General features: G+C 40.0%; 1 protein-coding gene across 3 annotated transcripts in view; it reads left to right on the forward strand.

The window, feature by feature from the left end:
- The first annotated feature begins 14,288 nt into the window (after positions 1-14,288).
- The window catches only part of LOC101156103 (poliovirus receptor), a 340,329-nt gene continuing 328,902 nt past the window's right edge, over positions 14,289-25,715 (forward strand). The window contains exon 1 of one of the 3 annotated variants that reach the window (XM_011481006.3): positions 14,289-15,042. In XM_011481006.3, coding sequence (XP_011479308.1) covers positions 14,955-15,042 — 88 coding nt within the window. In that variant the 5' untranslated portion in view covers positions 14,289-14,954. The remainder of the gene's footprint in view (positions 15,043-25,715) is intronic. The other 2 variants (XM_011481008.3, XM_011481007.3) reach the window with 2 other exon arrangements.

Below are 25,715 nucleotides of genomic sequence, written 5' to 3' on the forward strand. Positions count from 1 at the left end.
TTTTTGCTCTTTTAACTTTACAAATGGGAACAAAAAAACTATTTAGCCCAAGAAAGTTAGAGTTAAAATCTTCAAAAGTGTGATGGCAGCATACCCTGCCACACCCACAAACAACATGGTGGTAACCTCCCTTCAGCATTGCACACTTTCTTTTTAATTTTATTATTTCAGATTCTCTATTCTTGAATAAATGCACACATTTCTTTGAGTTAAAATATACATTCATTATCTATTTTCAATAATTTCTAGCACATGTACACTTTTTTAGTTTACTTATTTTGGTTTGTTTAATTAATGTCACCTGTTTTTGAGTTGCCAGTACTGAGGGGGCTACTGGTTGCTACGGGTGTGGCTGAGGTTCTGCTCCTGGAGCTGTGCTGTGAGGACTGGCAAAGGAGGAGCTCAAGTCTTCACAGCCTTTAAATACTCCAGCCAGGCAATTAGGAAGGCACCATCTACTGAAGCCTCCAGGGGAGAAACTAATGGACTTATTTAATGTTTATTTGCTTTGCATCTGTTGGTCATTATTTATTTTGTTCCACTTTTGATGATTTTCTCTTCCACTAAGAGACCAAGTTTTGTGTTTAGTCTTGTCTTTATGGTCTTTGTTAAATGTTTGTGTAGTCATGTTAGTTCCCCCCCCATGTTTCTCAAGTGGTCTGATCAGCCACTATATATGTTCCCCTGTTGTGTCTTTGAGGAGGTCAGTTTGTTTCTGTTACTTGGTCTGTTCAGTTGGTTAAGTTAAAGTTATTGCCTGAGTTAATTATGTTTCTGTTGACCTCTTTTACGGGCCCAGTTTGTTCATGTTTTTACATTTTTTGAGAAAAATTAAAAATTTCATTTTTGATAAACTTCTGTTGTCCTCATTGGCTGCTCGATCCATCACAAAAACCAATCAAATGTCATTTTTAAATTCACAAACATGAATGTGTATGAAGGCTTAAGTACAATTCAGGCATAAAATACACTTATTTACTTTGTGACTGTTACAGGCACATTTAAAAAAAAAACGATGGCATCTCTGCCTTCAGAGAAAAAAACAAGTGTTGCCCAAACAGCAGAACATCATGTGATGTCAGAGTTTACACTCACATTTCTCAGAGGGATGACATTTTACAGCAGCACCTGCAGGCCAGCAATCACTTGTTTCTCATGCCTCATTCACTCACTTGATCCTGGAAGGTCTTTCTCGTCTCCTCACATACACGGGCTGCACACTTTCACCTTAATCTAAGCATTTTGACCCCTCCCTGAGGCTGGGACAGAACATCATTTTAGAACAGCTTTCTTTTAACCTCCATCCCAACAGGTGAGATGCTGGGCCACGATAAGCCTCCCCTCCACTTCAGTCAGTAAGTCTGTGCAGAAGCTGGCTGATGGAAAGAAAACTGACCTCAATCCAGTGGCAGACAACTTACAAGAAACCAGAGTCTAATATTACAAAGTCACCAGGAACAGCTAGCAGGATTTTAGAAGTTCGACACATGACCCTAAAAATCCACTCTTTGTAGCCCAGAAGCTTGTTTACGGTAATCCTGTCTTTTCTAATGTAGTTTGATCTGTGCTATGATTTTTTCTTTTTTGAGTAAAGAGCTACATGAATGAACTTTGCTCACTTGCTGAAAAACTTGAAACTTTTGAAGCAACTTTCACCAAATCTGTCTGGCATAAACAGCTAGATGAGCCTAATTTGTGGAGGAAAAACAAACAAAGAAGATGGATCACTGTAACAGAAGATGGCCTAACAACACTAATCATGTTGCGTATTCAGACAAGTTACAAAAAAAGCCCAGAAAATGAAGATGGAAAGGTAGAGCGCTCTGTTTTGATACCAGCACATCTCTTTTTCTCCCTGTAGGGTTAGAAATTCTTCCTTGTTTTCAGGTTTAAATGGATTTCAGCCTTAACTCAGTCCCACACTACCCCCCTGATATATGCCTGTTTGTTTCGATAGTGTTTTCTTCTCCATAGAACCTGCAGTTACTCAGACTAACTGAGAAGTTTGTGCTCCACCAGCTGCTGCCGCAGAGTCACAACTTTAGATAAACAGAGTAATTGTGCAGGAAAAGCAAGTCTGAGGAGTCAAACTTTTTAGAAAAAAAGAGCCGGTGTTTCTCTCTATACAAAACTTGTATCACCCTATTCATTCTGCATGAAAACAAAAACCAGAAAAAAATAAGATCATTTTTACTTAGAGGTTTATCAGAGGACGCATTTCAGAGAAAAATATACATCTACCTTTTTGTTTTGCTATCAGTTTAGCCTTTATCTTGAAAAACTGCTTTCTTTTGCATCACAGTAAAAAAAAACAAAGTTTATTGCACACAGGTACCGGTTTATTCCATTATTTAGGTTGGAGATGAGACAAAAACAGTCTGTTTGAGCAAAAACCTCTTTTGCTTCTTTTAAATTGTTTTTGCTGCATAAATTTATCAAAAACTTGCTTTTAATTTGTTTTATTCATCATCTGTCATGTTTTTTCAATCACCCGTTTGCTTTTAAGGAGTGACTTCAAGGCAGGAGTTCACTAATGTTGCCTAAGAAGCAGTCCCTCCAACTAAGTGCACTTGAATGCGTGACGTGTCTTACTTACTGTTTCAGATGTCTTACAAGGTTCAGAGGCTTACAAGGTTGACTCCAAGGCAGCATTAAAGCAGGAAACATGAAAGAGCTCAACTCTCCACGAAAACTTGGCACAGCAGATTCCTCCTACTCGAGGCTTAGGACTGAAAATAACTCATCTACCGTGTCCCACACGGTCTTTCCTTCGCTCCCCGATGAATCAAACTGAGGCAACTCAGAAATCATTCTATAGGCTCTTTAGACCAAAGATAATGACTTTCCTCCAAGTAGCATGCAAGTGTCCAACCGCTCTGATTGTTGATTGGTCTTCCGACGTGAATTCACAAGATTCCACAGCTTTGTGCTTGTTTGCTGCCAACAAAGCTGGCCTTTCTACAGGGATTTGAAACTCTGAGAACCCAGTGTTGGAGCATTTTGTGGATCTGTTAAGACACATTTGGTAACTGAGTGATGTTTTATTACACTTGAAAAACACCTGAGGATCCTAAACCTCAATTAGAAAGTATCAACTAGTGTCAGGTTGCTGCAGCCTCCCTGTGGTGTACTGAGATTTACCAGAAATGACACAAAAGCAAAGTTTAAGGCTTAAAGGAGGCATTTGCTAAATGCTGTACACTTATACAGCACGTTTCAACAGTAATGAGGCCCAAAGCGCTATACAGTCACAGTTTCATTCACCCATGCTCACTCACTCGCTGATGGCGGCTCCGCCAACCTCAAACCGCAATGTTGGGTTCCGTGTCTAACTCACAACCAAGCACGGCAAGAACTGAACCTTCGATCTTCCAATCAGAGGCCAGCTGCTGTATCTCTTTATCACAACCACATTACTCCACCTTTATTGGTTTATTTTTATTTTTTCCCCAGTTAGGTTCTGTTTTTCATTCTACTTTATAATGTAAGCATCAGAACAGCTTGTTTATACATGTAAGGTGGCGTGGCAGATGGCATGTTTTACAACACTGTTAGACACAAGACTCCTAAAGATTTCCATATGCACATTTTAAAAGTTTATAAATGATTCTATGGAAAAAGAAAACTCAGATATAGTCTGACTGAATAGTTTCCTGGAGAAAAGGAGGAAACTGCAGCTCATCTTCAGCATGCAACATTCAACGTAAGTACCTCAAGACTTCCTGGCCGTTCTTGCAGTTACCTGGACATCTTGTAGTCATTAGTCAAAGCTTTTGTTCATCGTAACATCTGTTGTGCTTTCATGACACCTCACTGTGGTGTGGGAAATGCCTGAAGACTGGGCAGAAACATTCCACCTGAGGTACAAGTTGTTGCTGCTTGGAAAGTAATAATACTGGCAAAACTAGGGAATGGCCAAACTGGGAGAAGAGAACACACCGTTGTATAAAAAGATTTGTGGTAATGATGTACACTCGTATGTAATCTGTTCACTCTGTGTTTTTATTTAAAGTTTAAAATTAAAAACTACCAAAAGGAGTATAAATACGATTAGATATTTGAGCCAACAGAAATCATATCTGCAAGGATCTGGATGGTACAATACATTAATGAATGATAAAATGATAAATAAATAAAGTCTCTAAAATTGTGTCCAAGGATGAAGACCAAAAAGTCCCTCCAATAAAATCATCCCTACAGCAGATAAGGCCTTTTGGGTGTCAGCTTGATGTGTTGTTACCACTTTAAATCTTGAATAGTATCTCATTCTGAATAGAAATTTATGACTGTATTAACATTTTTAAAGAAAACAAAAACACCTCAGATTTCGTGAAGCAGTCTGCTCCTTCTTTCTTGTCCCTAAACACACCCATGACCTCGGCTACATCAGCAGAGACTCCTCTCCATGACTGACAGACACCTCTAACCCTCTGCTCCTCTGTGTTTGGAGATTGAAAGATTATTTTCCTAAAGGGAGCCCCCCTGTCTTGTTTCTCTTAGTATTTATCCATCCTCCCACAACCCACCAACTCTATTCTTGCAAAAGAAAATCCCAACATTGTTTACACACGCAGTCAAACTTAAATGAGAGCACCTGAATGAAGAGAAACAGGAGAAATTCTGGTGCAGTATATCAAATTTACAAGAAACAATAGGGAACAATCATTTTGTATAAGAAACAACACAGAAACCTGTCATAACTGAGCACCCAGCTCCTCTAATGGTTCTAAAAACGCTCAGTTTGAGTGTAATTATAATGTTCTTATCAAAAATGGACATTAAATTTCAGTGACTTTATGTAAACCTGCACCTATCAACGCTCTTTGAGATGCTTTGAAGTTCTTTTGGGGTGTATTTTTGGTTAGATATGTTTCATGTACATTGGGGTCTACGGTGTGATTTAAAGGTCAGGCAGAAAGTGTTTTAGCTTCTAATTAGTCAAACCTGAGCATGTGATGCTGCACCGTGAACCCAGAATTAATTTAGGGTTCTTGTGCTTCCTAAAAGAGCTGGGAGAGTGACCCTACACAGGGCAGAGCGGGGTAGTGATTATGAATAGATGGATGAAAGTGGAAGCAGATGTGTTGCAGGAGGAAATATTAATAAAATTTTGGACACATTTGATTTGGGAGGTTTGGCACCATCTAAAGTCCCTGCTGAGTATCTCCATATAGCATCCTTAGAGATCCACTCCGATGAAAATTGTGTTTTGGGTCTTTTTAACATGTTCTTGTGGCATTTTCTGATTATGGAGGAAATATATAAATCAAATTAAGATTAAAATCTCATTTCTGAGTATTTGTTTATTCAAATTGTTGTGAATCATTTGAAATTGTCATTTGATAAAGAATGTATTTCGGATGTGGAGAATACAATTGTCAGGCCACAAGCTCCATGCTCCTTTTCATTCGGATGTGTCCATTTGCAGACAAATTCCTCATCTGATTCCTTATTGAATTTTTAATAATTAAATTCAATTCCTTATTCATTATCCTTATCTACTCATTGTGGACAACTAATGTCCGAATACAAATGTCAAAATCCAACTATGATTGTATGTCAACAAACATCACATCTTTTGGCAAATCTCATGGCCTAAGCAAAGAAAAGGCAATCTTCCAATATATTGGTATGATTGTGTGGAAGATGTGTCTTGAGGTGAGAGCTTGGCGATCAAAGAAGGAAAGTTTTGAAGGGAGGATGGAAGAGAAGCAAAGGCAGAAAGAAAGAGCAGAGGTCCAATCTTTTATACAATACCACTTCGTCAACATACAGAGAGAGTTTCTGTTTCTTTGTCAGGCAGGATGCTTCCCAGTAAACAATTATTTATAGCCAAGCAACATCTAACGGAGTCTTTCATGTCTTGACAGCCTAATGGTTAAACATTCACCACCTGCAGAGCCGTCTGACCTGAAATATGCAGCTTGGAGAACATCATTATGAGCCCCAACACTTTGTTCAAAGCCTATCAGCAGTATCTATTTATGATGGAGAATAAAGTCTGACCTCCAGTTCTCCTTCTATCATATTTAACCCACAATTTACCGAAGGTTTTAGTTCAGTGCGTGCTTAAAAGGACTGTCAAGTCTCTTGATTTGGTCACAAAAAGAATACATTTCCCTTTAACAGCTGCTTCTGTGCCACGCTAATAAAAACTACCATTGATTTCAGGAGAGCAAACAGAAATAGAGAGGTTAGCTTGAGTTTTAAGATGAATTTTTTGTTTTTGTTTACCCTCATTAACTCTGATTTATTGGAATGTCTCAAATCTTGAAACCATTTGGTCGTTTGCCAGAACTCAGGCCATGAAGCTCAGTTTATGACAATTATGTTCCAGAGATGGAGGAAGAACACAGTTTCATGACCGCGTGAGTGTATTTCAACCAATTCAAAAAGTATACTACCGTTATTTAAAAAAAAAAGGGAAATTCAAATATTCTAATGTCCAGAACAATTTAGTTTTTGTATGTCATTAGAAATAGCCTTCTTTCTGTTTTTAAGTACAGCTTGTTGTGTCTACAGTATTAAAAAATCTCTGCATCAACATTCCAAAGATAAATGCCTTTAAATATACACGCTCTGCCCGATATGTCGAAATAAGGCTTCATGATTTTGTTTACAGCATCATTACAGCGGGGAGAATTAATTTGCTCAGTTTGTGCTAAGGGGCCACACAAGCCTGAAGCCAGGGTTTACTCATTATTTATGTCACACAAATTCCCCCCAAATTGCATTTATGTGGCCTTTTTGTGTCTGAGTGCCAAGGCAGATTATGTGCCAGCCGTGTGATGGTTTATAACGGGAATTTTTTTGTTTATTTTTCTCAGGCCGATCACGTACTGATGTCAGCTCACTGCAGGAAGAAATGTGCAACAGTTGCGCTGAGGCTGTTCACCATATTTTGCAGAAATAAAACTTAAAGTTTGCATTTAACAATGTGAGGAGAAAATTGTAAATAATCAGCTCAGAAGCCGTTTTTCCTTTGGAGCTATGAAGGCCGCATGTTTTGATGACACCACAAAACAAGCTTACCACAGTAAATCTTTACATGATGTACTGATGTTTAATGAAGCATTCTGAGTTATGACTCACATACTTTAAATACATTTCAACTGACGTGTAAGTTCATATCTGTTTGTAAAAAACCAAAAGGTCAGAATCAAATTATTTCTTTCACCTATTTTTCCAAAATATTGTGTGTGGTTTTTTTTTAAGAATGTTATTTGGGAAAAAAAGAACAAACAAAAAACAGCATTCTGTAAAATTATTTAGGATGCATTCTGAGCATTTTTGATATATTTTTTGAGAGAGGCACTATATAATGTAATTTAGGTAAGAAAATAAACTCATTTTGTGCTCTATCTCCATGACAGTCAGGTTTAGCTCGTGCTGGTTTGCAGCGCCTTCCGTCCGTGAAACCAGGGTTCGACTCCGGGCTGCTACCTGTTCCCTTCTCTACCCCTGTGCCGGTTCCAAGCCCGGTTTGAGAAGGTTGCGTCAGGAAGGGCATCCGGCGTAAAACATTGCCAAATTAACCATGCGACTTGTTCGCTGTGGCGACCCCTGATGGGAGAAGCCGAAAGAGGAAGAAGTGTGCTCTATCTCCATAAGGACAGCATCAAATCTGCATTAAAACTTTTAAAATTGCAATCACAACTCTGAGCCAAATTCTATTTGGCAAGCATGTCTTTTAAATCCTTTTGTTATTCTAAAAAGTAAAATGTGCAAAAAAACATATAAGCAGTTCAAAACTCTTCAAAGGTTCATAGAATTACTTATTAAAATTTGAGGAAAAACATTTTTATCTCAAAAAAGGACTAAATAAGTAAAAGTTTGATCTAGGGAGCACACCATTTCACTATTTTTGACACAGTTACACACATTTTAGGACACCAGTGATATTCAGAATGAGTTGCTCATAAAGTCAGAAATAATCTGACTGCAGAGGAAGTCTAAAAATGCATTGTGCCCTTCGCCCTTCTTTTTTTTATATATGTGCACTTTGTATGTTTTTCTTATTCACCACAAATGTAACCCTCTTTGTTTAAATCTTTATTTTCAAATCTGTTTGTTTTGCAATTTTTCTGAAGACTTTCCTGTCTTGCTGTCAGTTGTATTGATTTTTAAGCATTGTTTAAAGAAAAAGACAGAGGAACCACAAATTCTTAAAAAAATAAACATGATGTAATTCCTCTGAGGGGATACACACATATCCTTATAATCTAATTAAATCAAATCTGGAGTCACAATAATGGAAGGAAACTTGACACATTAAGATAAGTTATTAAAACATAGAAACATTTATTGATCCCTGAGGGGGAAATTCTAGCATCCAGTAACAGTAACGGCAGAAAATGGAATAGAGACATTTCTAGAATATTTAATTCTTCTCTCCTGAATGGTGATGGAGAAAGCTGTGGTCCATGTGAGGTCAAGTAAAAAGTCATAAAACGTTCCCTCCAGAAAAGCTCCAGCCTAAACTGAAGATGTTCTGTGGTGTCTGCCTCCAAGATTTGACCGGCAGCAGACCGGTCTGAGGAGTTTTCAGTCCAAGAAACAGACAAAATGATTTGTTCTCCTTAGAACATCATATAACCTTTTTGTTTTATTTTTTATTTTATTTTTTACAAGGCTATAGCCAGCACTTGATATACTTTCCGTGAAAGGGTCTACAACAATGCTTAGGTCTATGTAACAATCGTGTAGGAGGCTGGATCCCAGAGAGTGATCTGAGTCTATTCAGCTGCTTATGCAACAAACCACAAATCTCTGACAGCTTTTCATCAAACACTGCAATAATCATTTTAGCACTTTAGTGGACATGATGTTATTTCTGATCTGTGAACAATTGTTTGTCTTATACTATTCCACTTAATTCATCTGTCAACCCTTTTTGCACTTCAAACTATTTTCTTTTTCCTGCTGTCTCCTCCAGGTTCCTTTAGCTTTTTTATGTGATTTTCTTGGACTTTTCTGGGAGCTGGGATTTTTTTGTCCTGTCAGCCAGGTCCACAAGTTCATAGAAAGGTTTTCCCTTGGTTTGGGCAACTACATGCAGACTTTCACCATGAGCTTAATTGTTAAATCCAAAAGTCACCAAGGAAACTAAAACAACTTTCCAGCGTAAAAGAAAATAAACATGTTTTAAATGGTGACAGTTGAAATAGTCAGAATCTTTTAACTTGAAAAGATCAAATGTTGCATGCAGTTTTGTTGGATATCAGAACAGTGCATCTGCTGGAAAAAAACAGTTCTGTGTAATCTTTTTCCATCTCAGCCTCTCAGAATCTCCTCACAGTTGGCCTCCTGGTAAGCCCTCTCTGCCTCCTCAGACTGGAGCTTGTTTTGTACTTTATGCTGTAGGTCTGACTTGAGGAGATGAATGACTTTCTTCAAGCTCGAAATCCACTTCAAAACCAAACCCAAACTCCACAGGGTCTTCACAACAACATGTTTTATTGAACCTGCACTGGGAACCCCCACCCCGCACAAACATGATTGAAGCTTTTGCTAAAACGCATCACCAGTATTGCTTTTTATTTCAATGTCATCGTATTCCTGATCTCTGCAGAGTTTGACGGTGGCAGAACCAACCTCTCTATATTTATCCATAAAACTATAGTCTTCTGTTCCAGCAGTTTAAACTATTGGGAATATTTTCCATTTCACATTTCTGAATCTGAAGTTTGATAGTTATTCCTGGAAGATGGATTTCTGTCATTATTTTCAACCCTCAAGGTCACACTGTCGCTATGTGTCAACCCTCACTCCAGCTGTGTGGTCACGTAAAGAAGATTAAAAGGCTTTTGTTATTCGAAGTCACCATACCGACAATATGCAAATCCTGATCACGTGAAATGAGGTAATGAAACCAGGCAAAAAATAGCATTTTTTTCTGTCTGTAGCAGGAATTTCTTCATTTGCACAGACCTGTTTAGCGGATCATCAAAAACAGCCTGTTTTGGGGGGAACAGAAAGCCGGGGATCGTCGCGAAGGTTGACTTTGTTGGAGCACCGGCATTTCTATCTGGAGTCAACAGATGGCAGGATGTAGCTGGAGCATTTGAACGCACAGGGAGCACACAAACACACTGCATGGCACACACATGGCAGGGGCCGGCACACTACATTGTCGGCCTTCAGAGGACGGAGGGGTGGAGGGGGGGGGGGGGGGGATTTTCCTGCTCCTCAGTGATTAATGGGCTGATTGAGGTTGGAGCCAAAATGGAGGGTGGGTCAGTTTGTAGCTTGCTAATGAGTTGATAATGGAGAGGTGGGTGACTGGGGCAGCCACACAGCGCAACGGCAAAAGCATCAAAAGGAAAGTTTCAGAGGCAGGTGAGAGGAAGGCAAGGAAGACTGTCTGCATTCACTCTGAAATGAGCAGGGAGGGTGTTACTCTGCAAACAGCTGGAGGAAAAGCAGGTGAGTGGTGTTTGACACTGATTGCTGCTTTAAGAGTAAGTGGATCTATTGGTGTTCTGCAGCCAAGACAGAATCTGTAGAAAACCCCCAGATCCTTTTACTCACTGATGATGAATTATTAATGAGTACACTGATGAAGGCTAATTTCTGCATGATTTATTGAATGTCTAAACAAGTCAAAATTGTGATTTCATTTACTTAGTTTGACTCATGTGCATGGTGAAGTTTTTAACTACAAGGTTAGATCTGCTGAAAATGTGGGTTCCTAAGCTGTGGGGACTAACATAAAATGAAAAAGAGACGTCACCATAATTAAGTATTAAGCCAGCATTCGCTTTGTTTTTCTGAGCAGTGGAGGAGCTTTTTGATTAAAATCCAAGGACATGAAATCACAAAACGCTCATATGATCACAAACTAGTTCAGGCTATTCATAAATAGTCAATTGCATATTGGTCATTAGATAATCATAAATGTTTCAGAGCAGATCTTTGAAAGCAGCTACTGCTCAGATAAGACTGGACAGCTAGCTTTCCTTTGACAGGAAATGAGTCCGGCTGACCTTCTGGTCTGACTCCAGAAACCACCGTCATGACTCAGTGTGACTTCAAGTGGAGAACTCCTCACTACAATAAAGCTCATTAAACAGAATGGGCGCATCGTTTGGGTTTTATTGGCTAAGCATTTGTTTTCTGTTTCTGTAAAGTGCTACACTCAAAAAATTCCAAGTAAAATTGGATTTGGCTTCAAGCATTAATCTTCCATTCACTCCTGAAGCCAAAAACTGAGGTGTTCTTTGTCAAATTGCTGCGCAGCTCCAAATAAAAAGATAAATATATTTGCTTAAATTTCACAGTAAAACTGAACAACACATATTTTCCTCTTGTTTTTCCTTAAACCCCAGGTTTTGACTAAATCATGTCCTTAATTGAGTTTTTTTTTGTTTTTCCACTGTTTGAACAAAACGAGATTTACAATCGTTCTTCTTCTGCTTCGTCTGTAAACTAAAACTTAAAAACTGCTTTTGTTGCCTTTAAAGACGTTCTCTTATCGTCCTGAACAGACGAGAGAAAGCTGCAGTCTGTTTGCTTTCCTTCAACTTATCGGCATTTGAAACATTCCTTTAAAAATTGCCTCAGCGTCACATTTGTGTGGGGAGGACAACAAATGACAGCATCCATCTAGAGACTGCAACTCCCAGTCGCCCCCACAGTGCTGACAGCTTTTGCTTGTGAAGTTCAAACCTGAACTGCTGTGTGGATGCTTACTGTATACCTTGCATATTAATGTTGGAGAGCGGGTTTCCCAGCTTAGGAGCATCTAGAATATGGAGCCAGAAATCAGACCAGCTCTGCTCTATGGGTTAGAGACGGTAGCAGTGAGACAGAGACAAGAGGCTGAGATGGAGGTAGCGGAGATGAAGATGTTGAGGTTCTCCTTAGGAGTGACCAGGTTAGACAGGATAAGGAACGAGTACATTAGAGGGACGGCTCATGTTGCCTGTGTTAGCGACAAAGTCAGAGAAGCCAGACTGAGATGGTTTGGACATGTTCAGAGGAGGGATAGTGGATATATTGGTAGAAGGATCTTGGAGATGGAGCTGCCTGGCAGGAGGGCAAGAGGACGGCCAAAGAGGAGATATATGGATGTCTTAACAGAGGACATGAAGTTGGCTAATGTTAGGGTAGAAGATGTCCATGATAGAGTGAGGTGGAAAACGATAATTCGCTGTGGCGACCCCTGATGGGAAAAGCCGAAAGAGAGAAAGAAAATAACATTGTTCTTACATTTTAATAAAATTAAACAAATCTCTGTAGCGTAATTGGGAGTGAACAACAATATAGCAATTAAACTCTAGACATTTGACATTCAATTGAAAAACTACTGTACTGAGTTTCTGAGGGTTTCATGTTTGGGCTTGTCTTGTTTTTCTGAACATAAGAAATGCACGACATATCTTAAAGCATGTTTTCTCAGAAAGCTCAGGCTGTCCTTACAAAAATGCTCTAAAAATTCCAAGGTTGGACTTAATAGATGGACAATGTTGGACAGGACTTTATTATTGTTTTGACAAAATATAGCTTTAGGGAACAGTTGCTGCCACAACATGCCGATGGTTTTTATAAATAATTCAAAGGATTTCTTGATGGGTGAGTGGAGAGAGCAGTGTTTTGAAGGTAAAACATCCGCTTTTTAGCAGGGTTTTAGCCTTTGCTGCTCCACAGGTTTTTAGGAATCACTCTAAAAAAAAAATGAAATACGGTAATAAAGATTCAAATTGATAAATGTAGTAATACAGGGATAAAATGTTTTATTTTTGGTGAAAAATATGAAGAGAGAAAAAAATGTTTAGGGTTTTACTTAGTAGGTTGGACGAGGGGTTGTCTGAATGTTACCGAGAAGGAGGGTCTAAGGGCAGGGATGCCTAGATTAACTAAATCTGTTTAGTTTAGTTCAGCAATTACCAATTACATTTTACGACTGATTTCATGTTCTTAAACAATTTCCCGTTGAAAAAACAATTGTTGTAATACTGGGCTATATACATAAAATAAAAGTGAATTGGATTGAATGTTTATGTAAATTCTGGGAGGTTTAAAAGACATTTGATAAAACCTGACAGAACAACAGTACAAAGACTCATAGTGTTTTTTTCTTTGGTCGACCACATCAAAACTCAGACCCGATCTAACTCAGTCTCTCATAGATTGAGGCCTCCTTTGTCTGAAATATCCTCTTGAGTAAGCTGTTCAGATATGCAATAATAGGCCAAAGGGAATGCAAACAAAATAGGTTGGACAAATGAGAGGATGAGAAAGTCTATAGGTGAAATGATATTTATAGAGAATGTAGTATTTAAAGAGCAGGCAAAGAATCCTTAGACATATTCAAACAATAGTATTCTAAAACCAGAAGTGTAAAACAAATACATCGCCATTGCAAATCAACTTTGGGGGCACTTATTGATTTAACTAGAGTCTTTGCTCCATAAATGAGCGACATGTTGAGATACTCGCTTGATATAAAAGAATGATGGGTAATGGATTCAAACAAATGTCATGTATGAAACTTTGATAAATAAACTGAAACTTTATGGCTTAAAAAGCATTGTTTTGGACTTGGTCAGAACATTGGGTCTCATTTTGAGAAATTTGTTATTTGCAAGCCTTAAAATATCAAAAATGGCTTTTGGTGTGCCCCAGCATTATGACCCAAATATGTCACTCCTTAAATGACCGCATGTAATACTTTGTTGGCACCGGGTATGTGACACGCATTCTTGAACATGCTAAATGCGCATTCTTTATCATGCGTAGAGTCCATGGGTTCACACTAAAAAAGCAGGGAGGGGCTTATTATTTTGTTTTGCTTCTGGTTACCACCACACGTCTGCAACCTAACTATGGAAGCGGTGCAAACATTGCGAGTCTTGCTCCAGGCTTCTTGTTTCACAGCTCTATTCCAATATATGAAAGTAAATGTATGCATGTTTACAAGACTATTTACTGGAAAAGGTTGCTTGAACACGCGTAGCCGAAGGTGGTGTGAATGTAGCTTCTGTAGCTTTTACAACACAAATTATGTTAAGGGACAAAACAGATGATGGATTAGTAGAGGACAAACGTAAAAATGCAAAACTCAGTAATGATGTTCGATAGGCCTTAGTCTGATGTGTTTATACAAGTTCATCTCACAAAGAGGATGTGAACATTATTACTGATATAAAAATATTGAGAAAAAAAACTATAACATAAAGTGTGCTCTCATATTAAAATGAATAGGAATAGGTATTTTTCTGAATGAAACGTTCATTACGTACTTGCTTTCAGTTCATGGTATTTATTTTATTTTCCCTTGGTTTTATTTTCTTAGTGAATGAAGGTTTTTAGTTTCGCTTTTGTCTTGCTTTGAAAAGCCATAACAAGTTTGAAAATCTCTTTGTTAACATTCAAGTTGAAGTGAAAGTCATGTTTGGTCTCAGAGTCTGAGTAATTTGTTTCTGGAGAAGCAGGAGGCTTCGGTTCTCAGATTCTCTTCGTTTCTTTCCGGTCTTCGTCGTGTCGACTCGAACCCGCCCTCAGCCAGGTATGCAGGCGCGTGCGCGCATCAGCTGGTCCTGTCAGATCAGGCTGCGATCGGCGCTGCGGCTCGAGTCCTCTTGGTGACGCTCTGCTGACATCACACTCCTACTCCCCGCGCCGCTCCCCGCATCAAACACTCGGAGCTCCGCCGGAACTCACGCACACCGGACTTTGCTCCCGCACGCTGCGGTCCTGACGAACGCTCAGCCGCAACCCGCTGAGGGCGCACCGAGGTTGGGTCATCGGGACGAGGGGCTGGGCTTTTCCTGTCATTGACACAAACCCCCGCGCGCCCCAGGTTAAAGGGAAGGACAAGCAGTCAAGACAGCTCCAACTTGGCCGATTCAACGTGAACTGTCAAGTTTGTTGGCGGGGTCGGAGACGGAATAATTTGGAAGGACACACCACGCTTCTGTGGATATTTATTTACGTCCACGTTGTTAAAACAAATGGCAGGAGGACAGCGCGCGCGCTGGCCGGCGTCTACGCTGACCAACGCTTGGCTCCTGGCAGCAGCAGTCCTCCTCAACATCAAAGGTAAGAACACATGACCCGAGCTGCAGTTGACCGCAGCCGAATCTCCCGGAGTTTCCCTTCTTCCGCTGTTCCTCGTGCGTCCTGAGCGCGAGCCGTCCTGCGCACTTTTCCTGCCCAAGCAGCGCGCGGGCGCCCTGTGTAACGTCGGTACGTCCGCTGTGGACTCAGACCAACTGTAAAACTTTATTGTCCGGACTGGCTTTTACTAGGAGTGAAGTTATGCGGGGTGTGGCTCACCGGCTGTGTGGTTTTTGTTCTAATACATTGCATTGAGTCGGCAGGTGACTGTTCAGGAAAGCCTAATCCTTCCTGAGCCTTTTACAAACCCCTGCTGCACGACTAACCTGTAATCTGTGTTTACCTGCTGGGAAATGTGCAGGCGTAAACTCGAGCGCAGGTCTGATTGTGACTGTCGACCAAAATAATGATTCAAAGTGCTCCGCATTCTGCGGAGCAACACGCGCGCTCGGAGCAGAAGCATGAGAATGGCGCGGCCCCTGGTCTTCAGGTGCCCCAACAACAACGAGCGGGAGCTTGTTAAGATGCAGACTGGATGATAATTGAAGGATAGATTACAGCTGCGCGTGATCATGGCGGGAAAATTTCCCATGGCATTCAATGCCACTTGAAAAAACATAATAAATGCTATTGTGTTAATACAGAGTTAATAGTCAGAAATACATCTTCAGTGATGCATTAAATGAAGTTCCACTGTTGGTTTAAGGCCTATTTCAAGATAGAAATGTAATTTTTATTTTAACATTGACCACCTGCAAAGTCCCTAACATTGGGCTGCACTAATCCTCAGAAAAATCTGTCATCCCCTTGTTTTCACCTGGATCCCACCCGGATCATCTGTCAGAGCTGTCCCCAAATTGTCACCAAGGAAAGGGAAGATAGGTCATAATGGAGGAGGGAGAGTGTCATCCTGAGTGTGGATGCTGCTCCGAGCCTCTGAGATCAAACAGAATCGGAGGGCAAGTTATTTCAAGGCTAAGGATCCTGCAGAGTCCCTTCTTTGCATTTTTCTGTAGCATCTGTTGCATAATGGCTGACAGTGTGATCTTTTGTGGGGTGAGATGCTCATTGTGGTTGGCGTTAGGTTTGCACAAGTGAAACAGTGGAAAGCGTCCGGAGCAGGACCTCTCTCCGCTGCGTGTCCGTGTGAGGGTGACAGTCACCATGTCACATCCGGCCTGGATTGTTAGAAAGCTGTCAGATTGTCATGACAGCATCCCCACAGGTTATGAATTAATTTGAACGCACAGCAAACACAAGTTGAAGGGTAAGACCCCCACACTCACACGTCAGCCACTTAACCAGCTGATATCAGAATCTCCATATTTTACTGACTTGTTAACCTTTTCTTCAACCTGATTGTTAGTCTGATTTCTGCATGTTTACCTGCAGTTTAACACAGTTTTGCAGTGATGTGGAAAACGAAGCGGCACTCAGCAAGAGGCGTTGATGTCAGCAGAGAAACAACGATGTTAAAAGAACCTTGTTAACCTTGAGTGAAAAAGGCAAAAGAGAGCTGAGAGGATATCACTGTAGCAATGATAATTAAGTCACTTCAGGTGCCCTCTTCTCCTCTGAGACTTGCCTCTGTCGGCTGGGTCCTGTGCTGAAATGTCAATGATGAAGAGTCCCCTTGATGGCTCGGTGGAGAAGAAGGACTGATTAGCTAATCTGAAGAGCAGGTGGGCAATGATTATCAGTCTCATAGCTGATTATTTTCCGCTTTGCATAGTGGCGTGTTATTGTTTGCATATGTTTAGCAGCTGATTTCACCTCTGATATCCTCAACCTATCAGAGTGGGGTTTATCCTTCATTCAACATAGGAAAGGCTCCGGAAATCCTACGCTGTCTCCCGTCTTTCCTCATTTTACTCGCCTCCCAAATCGTAAATAAATAAATAAAAGATGCAGAGTTACGCCCATTGGACACATAATATCCCACTTGGGCACCGGGATGCATTAGCATTCCTCTAGGGAAGCTGAAAATGTTGCAGCGGAGAGGAGAAAAAAAAAACGGTTTTCTTTTTTTTTTTGCCAGAGGGAAGTATGTACGGGAAAGGCAGACACTTTACTGCTGTAATTAAACCCACAAACACACCAGAGGACCAAATGCACACGTGCGACAGCCTACTGTCCACTTTGGCTCAGACTTTTCCCTTCTGACAGATTTATTGGTGGATTAATGACTACAGGAAGAACATTTGCCATTTTTCTTCAAGATAAAAATAACCTTTTGGATAAATGCATATCCCTTTATGAAGCTGATTTATATTTTATTGGATTTTTTTTTATCATCTGACACTAAAGCTGAAAAAGGAAAATAGCCTTTGACGGTTATGAAAAGAGGGTTATGGCTCAAGGAACGTTACGGCTTGTGCGGGAGGCGGAAAAATGGAATCTCTCTCTGACATATGTTTCATCTAGCAGCAGTTGAACTCATGAAAGTCATGTCTGAATGAGTCCCTTCCCTGGCCATTTCCCAAACAAAAGGTTAACGGGTCAGTGTTAGCATGGCACAGGTCCGAAATGATGCCGCCTTAAAATAGAAACACAAAAAGATGTTTAGTTCATTTGGCCTCCTCGGCTCTTCAAAGGGATTTTTTGTTCTCGTTTATTCCAGAGCTGTGCCGATTCCTGGCTTTTGCTGTAGTAAATGTCACACGTTCTGATCTCATTGCTGAGAAACCAATCATTCTGGGCAGAAGAAAAATAGTGGGCAGACTAACTGCTGCATAAAGAAAGGAATGTAGCTTGTGGTGTTAAAGCACCTTTAGTGGTCAACAAAGGGAGAAAAAAAAATAGTCCATTTATCATTTCAAGGTCTTGCATGAGTGAAGCCTGAAGGGATTTTAAGATATTCTAGAAGTTGGCAAAGTCAAAAACTTTTTCTGTCTGGAACTTAGGGAGTTAATGAACAAAAGTGTCTCGAAAGGGCTAAAATATCCAGAACGCTGCAGCGTTTTGATTTAGAGAGGGTTTGGGCTCTCACCGTTGATTAAAAGTTCCATGCTAAGTCCAAATGTCAGTGATTATGTGAAGCTGCTGGATGCTCAACATGAGCCTGTTTGGAGGCGTTGTAATGATGTGTTTTAGCATGTGACATTTTAATCTTTTCCTTTGTGGGCTTGTTTATATGGGAAACTTTGCAAACTGTGGGGTATTTAAGACATCACCTATAGCCTGGAGGGCTTCATGGACACAAGTCTGTGATTACAGTGTGAGGGGAAAAATAGACCCAAGCTGGAGCCATGTTTGAACCAAAAATTAGCAGTTCTGGGCGTTGACCTCGAGTCTAGAACTCAAATGTCAAGGGCTCTTCCTGGTGATAATCACTCCCTTGAGCGCAAACGATTGATGCTAATTTGGAGTGTATGAGTGACTCACATCAGCACAAACTCCATAGTAATGCTGGGGGCTGTCCGCATTAAGGCCAGCTTGTTATATCTTTGTCAGAGCTGCCAAGTGTGCTGATAGTTGTCGCCCAGAACACGACATTATCAAGCTTTGCTGCTTGATTACAGTATTTTTGCGGCAAAATGACAGACTTGAACATGCAGGCTTGTGAAAAAAGGGAAGTCTTTGTTCACTTCCACAGTATTCATAATTCTAAATAAAAAGAAACAAAAAATGTTCTCATTAAGAATAAAATAAAGTATATTCTACGTCAGATAAATTCAAGCTTTAGTTTGTTGTGTACTTAATAAAAGGGGTGTATTCAGACTGGAAGAGTCCATTGATCCTGACCAGGTTCGGATCAAGTCCTTGTGTTTGTTCTGTATTCAGACTGCTGTCAAGCAGACTTTTATGTTTCAAACCAAAGCTCGTAAACAAAATCACGATCTCGTCAGTCCTTGGCTAAGAATTATGAGGTGGGGCAAAGTAACCAGAGAAAGAATAAAGAAAGCCCTGTGCTTTGCAATCCTTGTTGGGGTAGTTTACTTATTCAAACTTTATGTTTCGCTGGCCAATTTTGAACATCTAGACTGCTATGGTAGCCGTTTTGGTTCAGTTGTTCAGCTCCGAACACGGATCCTATTCGGAAAAAATCTGAGGACTCGGACCAGCTCAAAAGATGGGTCTATAAGCGGTTCCTGGTCCCGGACCAGGGTCCCCTTGGGTGTATTCATACTGAAAATTTGTTCTGGATTATCGGGGGAAACGAACTCTGGTTCACTTTAAGGGAATCAAAAGTGTCCAGTCTGTATACACTTTTTTAATTGAAAGGAGGGAGCGTTTTGTTAAAAACTCAGTCCCACCTTACTGCTTTCATCACTGTTGAGAGCAAATGTGTTGTTTTATAAATCTAATGCACTTTATTGATTATGAACCAGTTTTCAAACCCCGTAAAACAAGAATGTTTGTGTTTTTGTATTTGTGTGTGCACACAAGACACAATCTTTCAGCTACACTCATGCTGCAGGCAAAAGTGAAACAGATCTGTTTTAATCTGCACATATCTGCTCTGAAGAGTCAAAATAGCATGAATTATAGATTTTTTTTAATTTATGCTTGAATGCACAGTATTTGTAAAATATACAGTTTTATGTTTTATTTATCTTTTGGAGTTAGCTGCAGTCTGAACAGACACGTCAAGTTTGTTAGTCTTTCAGATCACTGTTGTGGAGCTTATTGAAAACAGACAGACAGCAGTGAAGCAGCAGCTCAGCAGGAAAAGTTTTCAATTTAATAAGAAGTTGTAGAAACAGCTGTATTCCAGCAAAGTTTCAGAGTCCAGCATGTTTTTTACCATACTTTTTCTTTTCAATATTTTTTCTCCTTTCAAAACACTTTCAATAAAAATAAAACAACAAAAGTGCAAATACTGAAGTGTTGATGTTTCCTGCGCACTTCAAGAGGTCAGTTTATGGTGGAATCTTGAATTGTTCATCAGGACGTGGATCATTTCCATGTTAGGGACGGAGGGATCACAAAAATTAGCATTTATTGTTTTCTTGGTTTGAAGTTGTTTGCATTCCTTATATTGCACCTTAAGGTGACCTCTGTTGTCAACTTCTTTTTCTGTCACCAGGCAGCTGATATTGTGTGTTTACATCCCATGACAAAGCTGCACTGAGCTTTTTAAAGCATTTATAGCCACATAAACTGAAAACGTGTCCCTTTTTATAAAAACAAGCTATATGGAAAAGCAAAAATGGCATGTTAATAAATGCCAAATTCGGTCTCCACAACTTCATCTGGGAAATTTTCCTTTGTGATTTTGACTGCGAGAAGAAAAAGGAAGTCAGTTTTACAATAATTGATCTTTAGGGATTCTCAAGGATTTCAGATTCTCTTGTGGGTGGAATCTGCTACTGTGTGGTTTGGTGTCTTTGCCTCACACTGTACAAACAAACCGATTCAATCAATTTAGTTTTCCTTGTGGGTGTGGTCCAAATGTTTATAACAATTTGCTACAATCTTCTAATGTGGTCCAGACTTTAGAGCAGCAGATACTGAGGCCCAAAATTACTAAGTCAGTATTATACTAACTGGATCCTATGAAAAAATGAGAATAAAATATTATCCAGAGCAAAACATCTTCCTTTTCTAGTAAATGTGCCAGCACGTTCTTCTCAGCGTTTCTGAGGAATTTTGTGGAACATTTAGGAACACTTCCTGCTTGCTGTGGAGCACTGGAGGCAGTAACTATTATGTCATTGCCTGGTTCAGTATACGTTCTCAGGCAAAGCAGGAAATCGGCATCTGAAAACCAGATAAGAATCATGATGTTTGGTTCAAAGTTTATGGAAATCCTGTGCAAATGTTCATCACAATCAAAATGTTGATAAACTGCCAACCTCACATCCTGAAGTCGTGTATGATGCTGTTGCAGCCGAATCAAAGATGCAGCTCTGGAATCCGGAGGTAGAAGTTGGTTTGGCAGACCGCACTCAGGCTTTGTTGTTATGGATACAGCTTTTGTTTCGCATTTCTTTGTTGCGGAACTCTTTTTATTCTGCAAGCTTCTTTCTGTCTGGACCATCTTTGCCGTGACTGGAATAAGATGCTGTTGACTCTCAGCGAGCTGCACTGCCGAGACTCCAGAAAGCTTTTCATTCATAAATTTGTATGCCACCAAGCCAGTGTGTGCTTAGTCAGCATTTTTTTTGCCCCTGTTCACGGCCTTTTGTTGAAAAATGACTTACTAAGCAAATTTGAGATCACATACCTAGAATTAAACCATATCATGCCCAGCACCTTGGCAGTCCTTTGTGGTTCTCCGGCAAACAGGTGTCAATAGGAAGAGGGATTGCAGAGCGCAGCAACAGGAGCAGGGCCATGAATCACAATGGAACTGATCCAAGGATGCCGGAGAGAAGTTGGAGCTCCGATCTCCTCAAAGTGCACAGATGCACAAAATCGTCGTGGCCTTCCTCCCTCATTTGCCTTTTTCTGCTATGCAGGGTGAGGCCACTTTCAAACGCTGCTCAGGTTTGCATTGTCTTCTTTTATTCATTGGCCCTTACCTCACTCTTTCATAGTGTTGTGCTCTTAACCCCGTTAAAGCCCGCCAGGCGGGCTGCTGCTCCTCGCCGGCTCCAGAGTGGGGTCCCTTTTGTTGGAACAGCTCTGTGGAATTTAAAAGGGTGCCAGCCCCTCCCAGCCCTCCTCTTCCTCCATCCATGCATGTCACTGCTCCTGCTCCTTCCAGGTTTCATTGTTTGGGAAGGAAGGGAGCTGTGGGGAGAGTCACAAGTGTGAAAATGTTTACAGAAGCACGGCTGCCCTGTCTTCCTGCTCTGGCAGTCTGGAGCTCCGTGGCTTTTACAGACTTCTGGGACTCGAGAACTCTTTCTCTTTCCATCTACTCTGTTTCTTCTCCAGACACAGTTCTCTGGTGTCAAAATGGAAATTTCTTTTACCGTTTGTGTGGGAGTTCACTGGTGGATCAGGCTGCATCGTGACTTTGTGACATTTTCTGTTGTACCCATGTGGGCGATTAATAGGCGCCGTAACATTTGTTTGCTCCCTTTGCATCATCACCGAGCCCCAGGCAGGGATTTCTCAAGCAGAGAAAAGAGGGTTCAGAAGGCAGCCTCGTTCTAAGAGGGTTTGCCACAGTTACCAAATCTGGAACTGGTGGCAGCAATAATCTGCAACACTTGCATCAGATGAAAAAAAAGACAACATCTGTGGATGATGTGCAAATGTGAAGATGGCCATTTAAAGTGTCAGTGACATCACTGAGAAGTTGCTACTTATGCAGCAAATCTTATTTCACCTGTTTATACCTGTGGTTTCAAAAGGTGCTAATATAAATTAAGAGCAAAAACTGTGTATAATTGCTCACACCTTCAAACCAGGTCATGTTCAATTTATTACAACTTCTTTATAATCAACATTTTCTTCTGTATTGCCTTGTTGAAAGCTTATTTTGTTTCTTGTAATACATTCTTACGTCCTTTACTCCCATCGGAGTAATGATTAGATCAAAACATAGTCGGAGTGGGACTTGAATACAGAACAATTTAAAAAAAAAAAAAAACGTTTGAAGCAAATTGCTCAGGAATGTATTCAGGAGTGACTTACTTGTGATTTAAAAAAGAAAAGAAAAAAATGCTCTTATTTAGTTATTTTCCCATTAACAACTGGTTGCTCTTTAGCCACTGTTTCTCATTAGTTTCACCTCAACCCCTTTGAGAAGAAGAAGGGCTGTCTAAAAAAAACATGTAGGAGAATTTGATGTTTCTTTTTCTGAACTTTCATATAATTTCTTATTTGCAACAAGACACTATTATTCTTTTATTTATTTATATTTATTGCGTTGTTATATATTTAGTGAGCATCAAATTTGATGCGCATGGCAAGATTGGTACTAGATGTGACGCGTGTATCGTGTTCGGTGTGAACGCAGCATTAGACAGAGCTTGGTGGATTTGTTCAGAACCGTGTTTTTCTCTCAAAAGGGTGACTTATAGTTTCTTTTTATAATTCTTTATTTTGTATTTTATGGCTGCCGTGATTGAAATGGGTGAAAAAACAATGACAAAAATGTTCAGAATTGTAAAAACTTTTAGTAAAGTTTTTTTTCAAATAATATGTTAAGGAGGGTGAACGTCCGGGTTTGGTTGAGGATGTCTAGACGCCATCTTGTTGTTTGCAGCTGGGTCTTCTTGGACAAAACTGGTGCGAATCAAACCTGCTGCTGTGAATGCACCCTTAAAGAGAGTTAGGTTTACTCACAAAAGCAGACCAGTAATCATAAGGCAATCACTTAATATCATTTACCTTTTTGTCCAATCAGATATGAATGCTGATCATATCCAGTAGTGATCGAGGTGATTGGGAGGAAAGTGAAACCGTTTTAGTTCCTGGGGAAGTGCTGATCCCAGAGGCACGAAAGATAAGAAGCCAATTTCCTGTCCTGGCTCAAGTGGCTGTGCTGGAAAGCCAAGGCCATTGTGGATTGTCTCTGAAATGGCACCACACTATTTATGGACCTTCATTCTCTGGCTTTTAATAGCAAATATCCTGAGAAATGTCAAAGATACTGTACATTTTGGGTAAAACTTTCACCATCCTCCTCTGGTTTGAATTCTCTTTTAACCTGCTGCAAAACTTTGCCTGCTAATTCCAATTACATGATATACTGTATATGACAGTTTCAGATATCATTTCCTGGAAAAGCTTCAGTGGCTGTGCGCAGCTTTATCGTTCCATATTTATGACTATTTAAATATTAAACATGCTGTAATCATGTCCTTGCCTAGACCAATGGGATATGAGAAATCTCTTCGCAATTACTGGAGTTTCTCTTCAACCAAGCCAATGATCAAAGTTGTCTTTAACATATCTCTGCTAAAACAGAGTAAAAAGAAGTGTAAAAACTTCAGGATTGACTGCCAGACCTAATTTGTGCGCTCTGGGATCAGACTCAGCAGGAAAGTTAATCTTTCTTTTAGGAAAATAATGTTAACAAAACACTGAAAGAATTGAGGAAAATTGGAAACAAAAAGCATGATGGGTAAGACAATAATGTTTTGGGTAGGTGTTTCTTGAATCTTTAGGTACCAAATTTGGGAATAAATCCTTTTTTTTGAAGTCCGGAATGTGAATTTCATTTATACTATTAGGCAGAGAATAATGTGACATCCTTAGAAAAAACAGTTTTAAGTAAATGGGTGTGAACAGGAGTTCCGTTCATTTTGATGCTAATCCAAACTGCAGTTGAGCTGTCTGCATCAAAGACGCCCGTTTTTGTTGCTGGTTCCTCTTTTGCCTCACTGAGGTTTGTCTGTCACATTTCAGGAGCTAAATATTTAAATAAATCCGTTGATGACATTAACCAACACTCTAGTTTTTTAACTGACCTGACTTCAGGTTTTTCAAAAGTGAATCATTTTAAGCTCTTCATTTACCAGAAATGAGCCGACCAAATGTTTCTAAACCACTCTTTCATTAGCTGTCTTCAGGATTTGCTATATAGCTCAATGTAATAAGTACAACAAAAAAAAGAAACATATTTTATGACTAAATCATTATTGTGTAAACCATTTGTGCTTCTCCACATCAACAGTCTAAAGAGAGGAACATTTCTCTTGCCTGTACGCTTCCTTTGCAGCTTCAGTATTGCCGTCTAAATTGACTGCACACATTTCCGTCCGTGTTTGTGTGTCACTGGCGATAATCTTGATCAACTGCTTCTTCTAGACAGCATCGTTTCTCATTTGCATAATTCCAGTGAGCCTCCCTTCTTACTCCATTTGACCGAGATTAGCGTTCAGGCTGCGGCACATTTCCATGTGAATCCCTCGCATATAATGTGGAATATCAGTGTCATTTAAAGGTACAGCCCACATTGTGTGGTTTTTTCGTTTTGCAATACATGCCATATCTAATTAGATCATTTCTTTTGTTATTTTTCAATTAGATCAATTCAAACCTGGCAACAAATGAAAGGCTTTTTCTGGCAAACAGTAGTTGCTGCTTTTTTTTTTTTCTTTTTCTCACAGAAAGGGACATGAATGTGACAATTAAGGCTGTCAGACTGCATATTTCTGTTCAGGAAAATTTGCTGGCACAGACCTGCATGTCTTCCGCAGCTGTCAGATGGAAAACTGACAGGAAACAGTCCACATTTTATATTAACAATGGGACATGGGTTCCTGTCAGCCTTCATTAGGAGACTTTGACGTATTGTCTGCCGCAGTGACAGGTCACTGCAAACACCAGACTGAAATCAGAGAACAGGAAACAGCATCAGGTCTGTGCTACAAATCAGTTTTGTGGAAATATTTTTGATGGTCCAATTTTGCTGAATTCTACAGCAGCATTTGTGTCAGTTATCTGACTGCAAGCTGTCTACGCTTCGTACCGATTTCCCTGATTAGAGTTCCACAGATGGATATGAAAAACCCACTTTGACAAAAAGTTTTACTTTCAGTTCCCTCCCCCAAAAAAGAAAAAGAACATTTTACTGTGACATGGGTCAACTATTCCGAAACATTTTTTAACATATTATTTTCCAGTCGTAATCTTTTCAGAGTTTTTTTTTTCTTTTTTTTTTTTTTTTTTTTTATAGCTGTTAGGAAGTCCTGCCTACCCCTCTATGAGCGAATTTCTGCGCTGCTGCCAGTGTTTTGGAGAGAAGAACCAAACTGAAAGGTTGAGATTAGCAGCTGAGCTGCGGTATTTTTCAACATCTGGTCTAACAT

Source organism: Oryzias latipes, chromosome 11 (genome assembly GCF_002234675.1).
Source record: "Oryzias latipes chromosome 11, ASM223467v1".
Taxonomy (NCBI): Eukaryota; Metazoa; Chordata; class Actinopteri; order Beloniformes; family Adrianichthyidae; genus Oryzias; species Oryzias latipes.